Genomic DNA, 16,479 nt, shown 5'->3' with positions numbered 1-16,479 from the left:
AATTGCAGTGTGTTTGTGTGTGTGTCTAAAGGATGGGCTAATTCTGAAGTCCACCAGGAGTGTGATGGATTGGGGGCTTCTGGCTTCATATCCCTTCAGGATCAGAGTGCAGGCCAGTACACTCTAGAGTGGCCAGGTTAGACTCTGGCCCTTGAAAAAGGAGCGTGGGGCCGGGCGCAGTGGCTCAAGCCTGTAATCCCAGCACTTTGGGAGGCCGAGACGGGCGGATCACGAGGTCAGGAGATCGAGACCATCCTGGTTAACACGGTGAAACCCCGTCTCTACTAAAAAATACAAAAAATTAGCCGGGCGCGGTGGTGGGCGCCTGTAGTCCCAGCTACTCGGGAGGCTGAGGCAGGAGAATGGCGTGAACCCGGGAGGCGGAGCTTGCAGTGAGCTGAGATCCGGCCACTGCACTCCAGCCCGGGCGACAGAGCGAGACTCTGTCTCAAAAAAAAAAAAAAAAAAAAAAAAGCGTGGAGATAAGGTTTATTCATACTGGAGGCTGTAGAACATCATTGATCCTCTAAATAATTTGTTCTGTTATTGTTTTCTCTTGCGTGTGTGTGTGTGTGTCTGTATAAATTTAAATAAAATGGTTGGGAATGGTTGAGAAACACTGGGATGCTTTGCTTCATTGATTAAAATGCATTTGGGTTAACTAGGTGTCTTTGGGAATGGAAGCATGCCTTTAAAAGGTTAAGCATGTTTGCCATTCAAATTCTGAGGTGATGGGTTTGAGTTATGCTACATTCAGTCACAGCTAAGAGAGGTTTAAGTGCTGCTGAGGAGGCAAGAGGAGAAGAAAATAACAGCTGCCTGCCTTGTTTCTGTCTGCACTCCATCTAAATTTTCTGTTCCCAAGGTTTTCCCATTTCCATCCATTCTTCCCTCTGCAATACTCTTGTAGAGTTTTCTGGATAAGATGATGGAAATGTTCTAGCAATTCTTGGACTTCCTTTTTTTATATTCACTATATAATTCTTTCATACTAAATTTTTAAATACCTTTTGATTTGTTAAAATTTGATTTATGCAAGCTTTTCAGAAATGTTTCGTGCTTCAGTATTTTCTCATCATACTCAGATAAAATGAATGCAATATTGTATAATAAAAATATTACATATTACATGTGTCTTACATAAGGTGTATGAAGTTACTTCAGGTAGTGTGGTCTTGAATGAATACCACTGAATGTCATCTGGTATTGTATAGTGCAAGTAGAGTATAAATTATTCTAGATTAGTGTCTTATTTCATCACTTAGCAGAGCTAATTGCAGAGTGTTAGTGGGTAAATACATTTCCTCAGAAACTCGTGGGCACTGTGCTTGTGTTGGTATACCAGAATTTGCCTTGACTTAAAGGTAACCAGTTTGACTATTTTTGGGTTGGCAGATTCAGTTGTGTGGAGATTGCTCTATTGACTTGGAGGAATTTGTCTTGTATCTTTGTTCTAATTGTTTTTTTATGATGTTTCAGGTTTATGCAAATGGCATCCGGAACATTGACCTTCACTATATTGTTCGTAGACTGGCAGCTCCAGTGATCTCTGTGCTGTTGCTTTCCCTGTGTGTACCTTATGTCATAGCTTCTGGTGTTGTTCCTTTACTAGGTACGTAATGCTGGTTGTGGAACTTTGAAGGAGCACTTTTACTAACATTGGACATTCTTTTCACCCCTAGTAAAAAGGATGGCTCACTCCATATGCTTTATTTGTAAACATGAATCCAGCTAAAACAATGATTTCAAAATACTACTTTTCTTAGATTTGACTACTCTGGGTGAGATTAGAGGGTCATAAAGCTCTTTGATACAGTTTCTCTACCAGAAGATAAAATTTGAAATTTACGTGCTGTACAAAATAGGCAGGATCAGATTTCCTTCAAGTTGTCTGCTTCTGACTAGAAGTGCTGTGATCATGTAAAATTAAGTAACAGTGTTGTTATATTTAATTTTTAAAGAAATACTCTTTGGCATAAAAGGAGACCCAAAGAGGAGATGCTAATGTGCAACATGTTTATACTTGGAAATACACTGTCTTATTGATTGTGTACTGAAGAATCCTCATAGCTCCTTAAACCCAGCATATTTTCAAAATTATAATCAGAGACTTTTCCTTTCCAAATCTTTTTCTTCTCCAGAATTCCTTCTCTCAGCAACAAACATTATCATCCAACAAATTGCATAAGTCAGAAACCTTGAAGGCTATCCATGTCACCTTATTCTGTCCTCCATGTCCCTCTGGTCTCCAAGTGTCCCATTCTTCCCTGAAGAATCTGGTCTCGTCTCTGGAGCCTTTGCTCCTGACTTCTGTTGAGTCATTCGTCTCCTACCCTAACTTTGGCACCTTCCTATCTGGTTTCCCAGCCTTAAACCTGCCACCACTAATTCCTTCTCCACATTGGGCACAATGACCTTTCAAAAGAATGAATCTCACTGTGCCTCTTTGGTGAACATTTTTTCATTGGTTCCTCTGTGGCCTTTAATACAGTCCAACCTTTTGGCATAGTTTACAAGGCTCCTCCTTTTGCTTTGATGTGGACTTCAGTTTGACCTCACTCCTTGCCTTACTCCATGTCATATACTCTGAGTTTTGATTAAACAACCATGGAATGGCCTCTTATCAAACACAGCATGTCCTCTTATCTCCATGGCTGTCTCCACATTATCATTTGTCTTATCCATCTGCCAGAAATGCCGCCCTCCTCCCTTTAACCATGAGAGAAGAGCTTAAAAAACACACAACAAAACTTGCAGTGTAACATGTATACTTGTATGTTACCTTACTAGGTCAAGAAATAGAACTTTTCCAGCCCCTTGGAAGCCCTTTGTGTGTGTGCCCTTCTATACCTTTTGCCACTGGTTTGACTTCTTATAGTCTCATTGCTTCTTAGCCAGTAAAGATATTAGCCATGTGCAGTAGCTGCTTGGGAGGCCGAGGTGGGAGGTTGCTTGAGGCCAGGAATTCAAGACCAGCCTGAGCAACATGGCGAGACCCAACCTCTAAAAATACAAATAAATAAATTACCTGGGAGTGGTGGCACGCGCCTGTAATCTCAGCTGCTCTGGAGGCTGAGGCAGGAGGATTGCTTGAACCCAGGAGTTCAGGGCTAACCTCAGGTTGTGACACTCCAATCTAGCCCAGGCAACAGGGCAAGACCCTGTCTCTTAAAAAAAAAAAAAATTGCTAAACACAGGTTTGTCTATACAAAGAGAGGCTAAGCAATGTATCCCTCAATCTGCAGGGTGGCATGGGAAACAGGGAACAGTTAAGCTGAGGACCCACAGTGTGCAAACTGCATCGTTTCCTGGTTCCTTCCAAGTAGAAACGTCAAGGCTTTTATTTGGTTTGAATTGTGACTATGCCAAGTATCATAAATACCATATTAAAATGCAAATATATATTTCATGCAAAATATATTTCAAAGTCCATTGCTTATTAGTTTTTGTTTGTTTTGGTTTTTTTGAGAGACAGAGTCTCGTTCTTTTGCCCAGGCTGGAGTACAGTGATGCAATCCCGGCTTGCTGCAACCTCCACCTCCTGGGTTCAAGCAATTTTCCTGCCTCAGTCTCTTGAGTAGGTGGGACTACAGGCATGCACCACCATGCCCGGCTAATTTTTGTCTTTTGGTAGAGACAGGGTTTCACCATGTTGGCCAGGCTGGTCTTGAACTTCTGACCTCAGATGATCCACCCGCCTCGGCCTCCCAAAGTACTGGGATTACAGGCGTGAGCCACCACGCCCAGCCCATTGCTTATTAGTTGAATATGTCATTAAAATTAAATTATTTTGACTCTTTAGAACAATCTATTTACTGGTTTTGTCTAGACTAGGAATGCCCTATTTTCTTTTTTATTCTAATTATCATATATTATTTTCTGCCCATTAATAGTATATAGACTTAAGAATTTGGATTTCCAAACCAGTCGTTCGTATTTTCATTTTTAAAAATTTTATTGTGAGCTTTTCTGGAAAGACTTTGGAAGGGAAAAAGAGTGGCAAATGAAAAATGTTAGTACCTGTTTTGCCCTGTTTAGACGCTTTATGTAATTCTTACACGTTAGTCTTATGCACAGCACACTATTGTGTTTGGAATAATCCACCTGAGGGTATTAATTTTCTGATTTCCTCGGAAATACTGCTCTGATTTTAAAGCCCCCCCCCCCCCCCGTCCCCTCTGCTAAGGAAGTATTAAAACTCGTGAGTTAAATATAGAAAAATAAATACATGTGTGTTCTAAAAGTTTGAGGATATTTTTTATTATATAAGCACAGTTTTGGTTTTGCCTCTTTAAACTGTGGCGCAGTTGAAATGTATAAATGACACCACTGCTTGTGGAACATGAGAAGTCATCTCATCCAGTTCTCACTCTGCTGTCCAGGTTGGAGTGCAGTGGCGTGATCTCAGCTCCTTGCAACCTCCACCTCCCAGGTTCAAGCGATTCTCCCACCCCACCCTCCTGAGTAGCTGGGACTACAGGTGCAACGCCACCACACCTGGCTAATTTTTGTGTTTTTTGGTAGAGACAGGGTTTTACCACATTGGCCAGGCTGGTCTAGAACTCCTGACCTCAAGCAATCCGCCCGCCTTGGCTTCCGAAAGTGCTGGGATTACAGGCGTGAGCTACCATGTCTGGCCTCCTTGTTTTACAAATGAGAAAAGTGGGGGTCAGAAAGGGCTCATGACCCACACAGATTGTAGAAAGTTAACAGACCTGGGGCTTAGAAAGCTTGTCTGCCCCAGTCCATTCTTCCTAGGGGAAGGACATGTTTATGTTTCATGTCACTGTTATTTCACATACACTTAAAGTTTTTCTTTTTTGTTTTCTAGGTGTTACTGCGGAAATGCAAAACTTAGTCCATCGGCGGATTTATCCATTTTTACTGATGGTGGTGGTATTGATGGCAATTTTGTCCTTCCAGGTCCGCCAGTTTAAGCGCCTTTATGAACATATTAAAAATGACAAGTAAGTCTGGTGTTCTTTTCATCTCTTGTTTAGGTGTTTTCACTTCTCAATTTATGTGTCTTATGTGACAGATCATAGGAGGGAAACATGCTCAGATTCTGGATATACTTGGAGGTGGGATTAGCAAGGTTTGCTGACAGATAGTGTGACATGTGAAGGAGAGTGGAATCAAGGACTCAGTTGGCCCAAACAATAGGGAATATGGAGTTGTCACTTACGGAGCTGGAAAAGACTGGGAGAAACTGTTTTGGAGAGGGAGGTTTTTTTTTGGTGGTGATGGTTTTTTTTCTGAGACCGAGTCTTGCTCTGTTGCCAGGCTGGAGTGCAGTGGTGCGATCTTGGCTCACTGCAACCTCTGCCTCCCAGGTTCAAGTGATTCTCCTGCCTCGGCCTCCCAAGGAGCTGGGATTACAGGTGTGCACCACCACACTCAGCTAATTTTTGTATTTTTAGTAGAGACAGGGTTTCACCATGTTGGCTAGGATTGTCTCGATCTCCTAACCTCGTAATGCACCTGCCTTGACCTCCCAAAGTGTTGGGATTACAGGCGTGAGCCAGTGCACCCAGCCAAGAGATTTTTTTAATGCCCATTCCAAATAGTTTTTCAGTCTGTTTTGAAATGTTTTGGTCTGACAGTATATTAAATAGTTTTAGATAAAAATAAGAAGCCTGCATTAGAAACCAGCAGTGCCCTGCATAAGCTCCTCTTGCTTATGCAGGGCCACTAGGTTACTCTCAGGTTGCACAGAGAGGCTTGAGGGTTACTGCAAAAATGTTGTGGGACTCTCTGTTTTGAGGAAACCATTGAAAACTCTGTCACCTGATGTCAGTGAGAGATTGAGGAAAGCCAAGGAAGACACCTTCCTGGGATAATATTTGACCTTTCATGTCCTAACTGTAGGCTGAATCATCTACTTCACTGGGTTCTAGCAGAGAAAGTGAGTTTGTTGTTTATCCATCTCAGTCGGCCAAGAGAGTCCCAGTTTATACCTGCTGCCTTTGTGTCATTATTAACACTACCCCCTTTTAGTTGTGCTTGTCCCTCCTTGCACAACAAATTATACAGTTACCTTATTTGTTCTGAGGAGTAAGATTTTTGAGAATGAAATTTATAGCGTTCAAGACTTCTCCAGAGCATTTACTGACAGTAAAAAATACAAGTATACTTAGCCAGTCAGAGTACAAAGGACTGTCAACTGAAAGAAGAGGAAGGGGTATTTTCAATGATGAAAATCAACTTTTTAGCACTTAACTTTTTGGCAGAGGAGTAAATACTGCAAACAGAATGACAAGCAAGACATGCCCTGAAGGAACTTCCTGCCTGCTTCTTTCTGTATGCTGGGTGCCTGCCTTTCTGCACTCTGCCCTTCTCAGCCTTTGCCAGGGGTCTATTCCCATTGACCTCTTATTTCTCATGCTTTATCTTCTTCTGCCTTTTCCTGTAGCCCAGTGTCCTCTTTCCTCTTTTCCCATCTATTCCTTCATGCAGAAAACTGTAGACTTAAGTGAGGGCATGTCTTGTCAGCTGTTGTATATGTACTCTTTAGCACAGTGTTTGGTCTGTAGGAGGTGCTAAGAGTGAGTGTGTATGTGAGAGTGTGTGTGTGTGTGTGTGTGGTGGGCTTGAGTATGAGGGAGTGAGTGGTGGTGGAAGAGAGGGAGTTGGGTTCAGAGTCTCCTTTCTCTGCCACTGAGTTACTCTTTGGACTTGTTCAATTTAACTTGGTATCTGTATGCTTTTTATTTACTTACTTTGTCATTGCTATAATGCTGCCCATATTCTTAGTGCATCTTGCTATTTGGTCATCACTGTGTGCCGGGTAGTGCTATGTATATTTTAGTAGATATTGCTCAACCTTCACTGTTTAAAATATTTACAAAATCCTCAAAGTTTTAAAAAACACTGGTTGTTTGGGAAACAGTGGGATAAGGAAGGGCTAACTTCAAGAAAAGAAGGTAAGACAAAAGAAAAGGAATAAAACAGTGACATTATGGATAAAGATGCAGTAAGATTAGCATACTTTTTAAAAAGTGACATATTAAGCTACTGGACATAAACTACCCAAATATTTCCTTAGGCTTGTGCGCATTTACAGAAAAGTAATAGATGAAAGTCAGGGTGGAGAAGGTATTGGTGAAAAGTAAGAGTTCCAACAGTGAGCTTTTATTAAAACATGCTAAGCCTTTGTCACCAGGCTTCATACACTTTCCCTTTCTTAAAACAATGCTGCAGCATGGGACTGTTGGTCTCATTTCCTCCATAAACGGAGGAAAGGGATGAAGGAAAGCTCCCTGGCAGCCTGTCATGTGCAGGCTTCACTCTCCCTCAGCCTCCTTAACTCAACTCTGTGGGCTTTTACTGGATCTGCATCTCTGCCTCCAAATGGGTGCCCTTCACACTTGTGCCCAGCCACCTACAGCTTGTTGCCATCCAACTTTGTCGCTGCTGTCCTCTTGGGGTCAGCCTGCAAGCCATCTGCTCACGTTAAGTGAGGCAGGCCTTCAGTGAGCCGTCAGTGCAGCTGTTGCCCTTCCCTGGCATTAGAGGTGTCTGTCTCCTTGAGTAGGATCTCCAGCCCTGTCGCTCCAACCACAGTGACATCCGCCTTGTTTCTGCAGCCCTATTGGCCTTTGCCATTGCCTTCTCCTTTTGTCACATACTTAAGTTAGGAACATTTGCCATTCTGTTGTTGAACCATGTTCTCCCACTTCCTGTCACTTACACTCACTCACTGCCATGCTGTCTTCCCTTTGACTTCACTGAAATCTCTCCTTTGATTTCTCCTTTCTTCTCTATAACTAGAGCTTCTAGTTTTACTTTCGTCCTTTCCTACCTTTTTTTTTTTTTTTTTTTTTGAGATGGAGTCACACTCTGTCACCCAGACTGGAGTGCAGTGGCACAATCTCAGTTCACTGCAACCTCTACCTCCCGGGTTTAAGCAGTTCTCCTGCCTCAGCCTCTCTAGTAGCTGGGACTACAGGCATGTGCCACCATACCCAGCTAATTTTGTATTTTTAGTAGAGATGGGGTTTCACCATGGTGGTCAGGCTGGTCTCAAACTCCTGACCTCAGGTGATCCACCCACCTCTGCCTCCCGACGTGCTGGGATTACAGGTGTGAGCCACCGCGCCCAGCCCTTCCTAGCTTTACTGATGGTCATGTTTTTAGTCTGTCTCCTTAGATTTGTGCACTAAGTTGTTTTATAAAATCTGAACCTTAACAGATAAATCCACTGCATAAGTTTACTGTATCCCTCCCGACCTCCACGTGTCTGAGTGTCTGAGACCCCCTAAACCACTGACTGAAGCATGTCCTCCACTGCACAGCATTGGAGGCCTTCCAGCCTTTGCTGCTTCTGCAGCTCTCTACAAACCCGTACCTAGCTAGATGTGCTGGCCTTTACAGATGTTCACTCCGGACTCCCTTTGACTAGCCCAACCATTGATGGGTTTTAAGTAGGAGTTAGATTTAAAAAGACATATGAGTGTTTTACTCTGTAAGTTCATACAAGAGAGTAACCACCTTGTTTTTGCAACCTAGGTATCTTGTGGGTCAACGACTTGTGAACTACGAACGGAAATCTGGCAAACAAGGCTCATCTCCAGCACCTCCACAGTCATCCCAAGAATAAAGTAGTTGTCTCAACAACTTGACCTTCCCCTTTACATGTCCTTTTTTGTGGACTTCTCTCTTTGGAGATTTTTCCCAGTGATCTCTCAGCGTTGTTTTTAAGTTAAATGTATTTGACTTGTGTTCTCAGCATTCAGAGAGCAGCGGTGTAAGGTTCTGCTGTTCTTCCCTGGATCTTCTGACTTTACTGCTGTCTGAGATTTGTATATGTGTAAATACAAGTTCCTTGATACCCTAAAACCTTGGATTAAACAGAATGTGCATTGTACATCTTTAAACAAAATGTATATTAATTTATTAAATCTAGTTGTCACTTTATTTTGGACCTGCTGTGATCTCGACAGGAAACATGCCACAGAGCAGTAGTGCACAGGCAAGACTTTTCAGTGATGCCTTGTGGAGCGCAGTTCATGATGTCCTAGCAGCTCTCACTAAGGGAACTGTACATTCTTTCTTGGCTATTCAGACCTTACCAAGAACGTTAAAGGAAACAAGTAGAAATCAGCAGTGGAGTGTCTGTGGTAAGAAAACATGAACTTTATGCTTCACTGTTAGTTGTTTGTGGAAGTTATTTTGTATAACACCAAAGCTGTTGTACATTTTCTACTGCCTGATTTTTTTCATGTGTCTGTGTTTGTAATATTGTATAGTATCTTGTGCTAGGTGAGGAAATTATTTTTAATTTTGATAATTTAATATTCCTAATGTGATCAGCATTGGGAGTTGGGTTTCAGTGCTTGTTAGGGGCGCATGTCTATAACTTAGAAAAGAGAAAAAAAGTCCAAATGAAGATTTTCATTAGTCCACCCCCCACCCCCCTGCCCCACATCGTTTCTTTTCTGTAGCAGTGGCCAGAAGTCATGCAAGGTCATAAATCTTTCAGAATGACATCACCAACTGTACTGCATCTTACTGGATTTAGGACTTCTGAGATGCTTGTGAAGTGTAGATGTGGTTGTGGTCTTAGATTGACAGCATTAGAGAAGACTGGTTAGAACATCTGGTCTCGCTGGTTAGCACCTCATTGGCTGAGGACTAGGTGTGCATTTCTCCTAGCTTTTCGTCAGGAAATCCCAAAGTTTCCAAAGCTTTTTGTTTACAGAATAAAACTTCAAATAAAACCAATTCATTATTTTTCCAGAAGGAAGCTTGGCTGAGCTGGCCTTTTAACATAGGAATGTATTTCATTGGAAACATTCTGAAAAATCTCAGAGAACCGAACCCTTACAAACTTTGTTTTCCCTCATAACCAAAGCTTCAAATTAGAAGTTTAGAAAAATAGAATGGTTGGGTACATGATCTAAGTGTTTCATGTTAAAGGTATATTGTAAGGGTAGTGTTTGTTTTTGAATGATACTTTAGGAGGTCTCATAGAAAGTGTATAGCATAGGTCTTCAGGAACTATAAAAGAATTTTCATATAGTATTAAAATCCAGAGACTAAAACCTGAGAATTTTTAACATATGCAAGTCAGCCAAACATAAGCTACTAAAATAAAGAGCAATGTGTTCTGGCTGTTTTATACTTCAACAATTTTTCCCCTAAGTGGTAAGCAGTTACTTTAAAACACATTTTTTAAAACATCAGTATCAGGAGCTGCGGTGGCTCTGGCCGGTTGTCCTAGCACACAGGGAGGCGAGGCTGTGCGCTCAAGGCCAACCTAGGCAAAATTTGGAAAATAAAAAAATCAGTATTAGAAATAATGCTTCACATAGGATTCAGTGTTACACTCTTTGGCACTTTGGAGTAGCCTGTTCTCTCATTTGAAATAAGGTCTTTGTTAGCCCTACCTTTACTCAGAAATGTAGTCCTACTATAAAAAATTAGGAGGATTTTAAAATATAATACTGCCTGTCATGGTGTATTTCTAAATTGTTCTCTTTGGGAGAAAAATATTATTATTGAATTGAGCATATAACTTGATAATATTTGTAGTTTTTTTTTTAACCTTTTTTTTTTTTTTTTTGCCCCCAAGAGGTAGTCTTACTCTGTTGCCCAGGCTGGAGTGCAAGTGGCACGATCCTGGCTCACTGCAAACTCTGCCTCCCAGGTTCAAGTGATTCTCCTGCCTCAGCCTCCCAAGTAGCTGGTACTACAGGTGCGTGCCACCACACCTGGCTGATTTTAGTTATTTTAGTAGAGATGGGGTTTCACCATGTTGGCCAGGCTGGTCTCGGAACTCCTGACTGCAAGTGATCTGCCCTTCTTGGGCTCCCAAAGTGCTGGGATTACAGGTGTGAGCCACCATGCCTGGCCAACTTGATTATATTAATTTTGGGTTTTGTTTTGTTTTGTTTTTTAATTTTTCGAAGAATTTGTGGATCTTAGTATAAAGTCATTGGAACATACCTGTTTTAACCGAAAGAGATCCTAGGCAGATACCTCAAAAGGTTAAAAATTCTTAATCCTACAGAATTTTAAATGAATCTTATCAAATGTTTTGTAAACAAACAATGTGAATGGCCAAAACATTGCCCTCCATTTCACTGGCAGGTAATTTATATTGTCTTAGTTAAGAATTCTCCCCTAGTTTTTCTATTGTACTTTATCCTGTTGTTTTCAATGAGATAAGTATTGTCATAGAAAAAGCATTTTCCGGCATAATATTTGCTTGGGTAGCATTCAGGTTTTATTATTAATATTAACCAAGAGCCTTTTACATATTTAAAACCCATAGTTCAGAAAATGCTAGTATTGCTGCCCTTCTTCACATAAATTTTTAAAAGAATTATACTATAATTTTGCTTCATTTTATATTGGGTTAAAACAGCCTTCAAGAAAGTTAACTAGGAAAGAAGACCTTTTCGTTTTATTTTTACTGTTTATATATAGAAGACAAATCAGCATTTGGGGTTAGTTTTACATGACCAGTTATCAAATGGTCATAGTATGAAGTGTGCAGTTGTTCGTTATTAGTAAATTATGTTTGATTTTTAAACTATTTAGTACTAATAGTTGAGATGAAAACTGAAGAAAATTGCCAATGTGATGTTTGTGTATAGCTAGCCTTAAAAAACTTCCCATGTTTTTAGGTGATTTTTCCCCCCTCTTAGTTCTCTGGAGAAACAATGAAGATGGGCCATTTCAATTCCAGATGTAAACAAAAAGTAATTTTTATTTCAACATTTAATGTAACTGTTATTGTGGATTCTTGTTTTGTGTATTTTCTTTCCCTTATTGAAGTAATAGAGAATAACTTTCCTTCAAATGATTTGATCCAAGATACGTCATTTCTGTATTGGCAAAATGCCACTATTAAAAGTGTAATTCTTGAATTTAGGTTGAATTGATGACTTTTTAAAACAAAACAGTAACACTGGACATTTCTACATTGTATTGCATTTGCAAATGTGCGTGAACGCACGTACATGTGCAGGAGAATGTAGTGCCATAAGAACACTGGCACTTTTTAAAACTTTCCAAGTTAGCTACTTATTTTCATTTTCAGGGTTGAGTACTCTAAGCTCTCTACTTACTGTGAGAAGTTTTCTACATTGTAAAATTAAAAGATTACATTTAAAATACTCCTTTAGGATATTATTCAGCCATCAAAAAAAAAAAAAAAAAAAAAAGCCTCATTTGTGGAGATTCGCTGACTTCCTTGGTTAAGCTGTCTTGTATTTACTTAATTTGTCCCCTCAACCAGGTGTTTTCTTTTCAGCCTGTTACTGCCCTGTGCCATTTTAAAAAATAGCCATCATGAGTAAGGGCTTCTTTAAAATAATCCCTGACAATATCTTTGGCATTAATAAGACATAAAGATAAGACAGTATATGTATGTTTTCATTCCTGTTTTGTACGAGTGCCTCATTTTGTAGTCATGAAAGTAACATAGTACCTTAAATAAAAATGTAATGACTAAGGTCTAGGAATAACTATTGTAGAAGCTAAATAGAACACTTAGTTGGGGGTGTCAGTTTTCTATTAAAGCAAACACCTTAGGTACCCAGACCAATTTTTATGTATATATATTCTGAAATGCTCCCTTTTTTATGTGGTCATTTGTTGCCTTCTAAGTTGAGAGAACAAAACTGAATAAAGTGAATGTTAGTTGTAGTCTAGTTTTTTTGTTTGTTCTTGTATTATTGCAAGATTGCTTTAAGATTGCAGAAATATCTATTATTAGCCAGTATAGATAATCCAGATGTTTTAATATAATAGGAAGGAAAAATAACTCCAGTTAAATGTGACTGTGGCCCCTCCCTTGTATGTATAAATTTAAACGCATAGTTGCAGCGGATACATCCCTCCCCTCTGTCTCCCTAACTTGAATTGTAGCCCATCCTCACTGGGAAGAGTAAGGCCCCACATTTTGTGCAATAGCAGGCTACTGCCCACTTCTGCATGTCTGCTACAAGATAGGTTGTCTGTTAGCTGAATGCTTCGAGTAAAACCAGTCAAATCCATTGTACATGCTTGACCATATGTCCCAGAGAAAAAGGAAAGACTTGCGTGATGTTTTTTTCCTTCTGAGTGCCCTGAGGAGATCCTTTTGCTTCAGACTGTTTCTAATTTTTATTTGTCTATAGGTTCAGAATTTTTCCTATGATTGTTTTCCCCCAAACAAGTGCATTTTTACTTTAAATGCCGAGGTGATAGAGGAAATGCTGTTTGAACCATAGACATCTTTAATCTGTGAAGTTGAAATTTTTCAGCAAAGGAAGTTGCATGGTGAAGTTCAGAAACTGACCATTAGGCCGGGCTTGGTGGCTCACGCCTGTAATCCCAGCACTTTGGGAGGCCGAGGTGGGCGGATCACAAGGTCAGGAGATCGAGACCATGGTGAAACCCCGTCTCTACTAAAAATAGAAAAAATTAGCCGGGCGCAGGGGCGGGCGCCTGTAGTCCCAGCTACTCGGGAGGCTGAGGCAGGAGAATGGCGTGAACCCGGGAGGCGGAGGTTGCAGTGAGCCGAGATTGCGCCACTGCACTCCAGCCTGGGCGACAGAGCGAGACTCCGTATCCAAAAAAAAAAAAAAAGAAACTGACCATTAATTTCCCCCTTCCACTCCACAGTTCTTAGCTACTCTTGTTGCAAACATACAGTGATAAGGAGAACTGATGTATCAAGGGGCTGAGAAGGTAACGTTCCCCTCCTCCTGAATTTTTTTTTGTTTTGTTTTGTTTTGTTTTGAGACGGAGTCTCGCTCTGTCGCCCAGGCTGGAGTGCAGTGGCCGGATCTCAGCTCACTGCAAGCTCCGCCTCCCGGGTTCACGCCATTCTCCTGCCTCAGCCTCCCGAGTAGCTGGGACCACAGGCGCCCGCCAGCTCGCCCGGCTAGTTTTTTGTATTTTTTAGTAGAGACGGGGTTTCACTGTGTTAGCCAGGATGGTCTCGATTTCCTGACCTTGTGATCCGCCCGTCTCGGCCTCCCAAAGTGCTGGGATTATAGGCTTGAGCCATCGTGCCCGGCCTCCTCCTGAATGTTTTTATTTTGATGTCTGTTTTGTTTCTAGCACTGTACTTAGTAGTATAGTTGAATGGGGTATGACATCTCCCTTCAAGGAACTCAGAATGGAACAGAAACATGAGCAAAAGATTGTATTACAGAGATGTGAATAAAATGCCATGGGGAACATGGAGAAAGGCTCACCCGGGAGAGATGGCCTAGCCACTTCCTAGTGACTGTTTGGTGTGTGTAGGTCCCCCTGCCATTACTCTTTCAGCCTTCTGCAATCTAGTTCTACAGAGTCACACACTTCTCCAAAACCAACCATACGTAAACACTACGTAGAGGCCCCTTTTTGCCTCATTTTACATTGTTTAGTTATCATTTTGAAACTTTTCTTTACATATGTAACAGTGCCAGAGTTTTTCTGCTTCTCTGTGGTTGTTCAGTAACTCCTCTTTAGGACATACCTAAAGATGAGAAGCTTCATACCCCGTACTCCCATTCATTCACTCATATGTTTCTGGGATCGGTCCCTTCTGCTTCCTGTGCATTGGTTTGATGGAACAGAATGGAGTCCAGAAATAACCCAACATGTATGTGGACAACTGATTTTTAACAAAGGTGCAAAGGTCTTAAAAAAAATGGTGCTGGAATAATTGGGCATCAGATGCAAAATTTAAAATTGATCATATCTTAACACTGGCAAAGATTAAAGTCAAAATGGATTATAGTTCCCCAAAACTGTATAATTTCTAGAAGACGACAAGGAAAACGTGTTCAGCCTTGGTTTAGAAAAAGATTTCTTAGATCCAACATCAAAAGCACAATCCATGAAGGAAAAATCAATAAATTGTACTTTATCAAAATTGAAAACTTCTCTTTGAAAGGTACCATTAAGAGAACAAGAAGACAAGCTGTAGAGTGGTAGAAAATATTTGCAAAACATTTCTGATAAATGACTTGCATCTAGATTACATAAAGAAGTCTCAAAACTGAACAAGTAAACCCATTGTTTACTTAATTGCTGTTTCTCCTGAGCTTGCTGCCTCTGCCCCTGCTCTTTCTTCCTTTTTCCATTTGTTTTCAACATTGAATCCCAAATGTCCTTGAGATCCAAGTCAGATCACACCAACCCTCAGAACTCTCCAATAGATTACCATGGCACTCAAAATTCCACAATAGCCTTCAGCGCTGGGCAAAACATGGAGCATCCCTTTCCTTCGTGTTCACCCCGCTCCTGCCGTCCTGCCTGCCTCCAAAACAGGTCAGGCCTTAGGGCTTTTGCACTTACTATTTGCCCTACCCAAATGTTCTTCATTCAGGCTCTTCAGCCTCCTCATTTCTTTCCTGAAGTGTCATTCTCACTGAGGCTTATCTAAAGCTGCAGCTACTGGGGCATTCCTGTCTCATCTCCCTGCTGTATTTTGTACTCCCTGCTCTCTTTTGTACTTTTAAACATACTATATCGTTTACCTTTCTTGTTTATATTTGTGTTTTTCCCACTTGAATGTAAGCTCCAAAGATTTTATTTTTTTAAACTGAATTATTACTGTATTCCCAGAATAATTCCCTGGCAAATATTTGGTACTCAATAGTAATGCTAAGTTAGTAAATAAATGATGAATTTAGAATCAAAATAATGTATCTATGGCCAAAATAAAACCTGAAATCCCTGTCTCATTTCCCAGACGTAACTGCTGTTAATAGTTTTAGTTACATGCTTCCAGACATACCTTCACAGAATCATTTATCTCAATAAACGTGTCATACTATGCAGACTGTTCGACAAGATGCTTTTTTTCACTTTACACGGGCATCTTTTCATACCATTGTGTAGCTAGGCCATGATTTGTTTTCCAAAAGACAGTTACCCAATTTATATGGTAAAGATTTTTGTCTATATTTTTGTAGTATTTCTGTAGGGTAAGTTCCCAGAAGAAATATTGCACAATCATCGAAAAATTTTAGTGTTAAATTATTGGCCCCTAAAGGTACTAATTAACATCCCTCTCAATAGCATATAAGATTCTTTGTTTTCTTTTTTTTGGGCGGGGGGGGATTGGGGACAGAGTCTCACTCTTGCCCAGGCTGGAGTGCAGTGGTGCCATCTTTGCTCACGACAACCTCTGCCTCCCAGGCCCAAGCTATTCTGCCTCAGCCTCCCAAGTAGCTGGGATTACAGGCATGTGCCGCCACGCCCAGCTAATTTTTGTAGAGATGGGGGTTTCACCATGTTAGCCAGGCTAGTCTCGAACTCCTGATCTTGTGCTGGGGTTACAGGCATGAGCCACCGCTCCTGGGCCGATTCCGTGTTTTCATACTGTCATCAACTTTAAATACAAGTATTTTCAGTTTTTGCCAATGCTGTTAATTTAGAAATGTGTATGTGTATATTGTCTGGTGTTTGGACGGAAACGATCAAAATCGGGCAACTTTCCCAGTTTCCTTGAAGGGAGGGCTTGCCATTGGCGCCTCCTGGAAGTAGCTC

The 16,479-nt window shown here is 40.9% G+C and overlaps 1 protein-coding gene across 2 annotated transcripts in view; it reads left to right on the top strand.

Moving 5' to 3' along the window:
* MARCHF6 (membrane associated ring-CH-type finger 6) overlaps window positions 1-15,767 on the top strand; it is an 86,845-nt gene extending 71,078 nt beyond the window's left edge. For both annotated transcript variants that reach the window (XM_011754328.2, XM_011754331.3), the window contains exons 24-26: window positions 1,480-1,612; window positions 4,832-4,967; window positions 8,509-15,767. In XM_011754328.2, the coding sequence (XP_011752630.1) occupies window positions 1,480-1,612; window positions 4,832-4,967; window positions 8,509-8,599 (360 nt within the window). In that variant the 3' untranslated portion in view covers window positions 8,600-15,767. The remainder of the gene's footprint in view (window positions 1-1,479; window positions 1,613-4,831; window positions 4,968-8,508) is intronic.
* The last annotated feature ends 712 nt before the right edge of the window (window positions 15,768-16,479 follow it).

This window comes from Macaca nemestrina, chromosome 6 (genome assembly GCF_043159975.1).
Source record: "Macaca nemestrina isolate mMacNem1 chromosome 6, mMacNem.hap1, whole genome shotgun sequence".
In the NCBI taxonomy this organism is placed as follows: domain Eukaryota; kingdom Metazoa; phylum Chordata; class Mammalia; order Primates; family Cercopithecidae; genus Macaca; species Macaca nemestrina.
The sequence above is the reverse complement of the archived record's forward strand: the minus strand, read 5'-3'. Positions and strand labels throughout refer to the sequence as shown.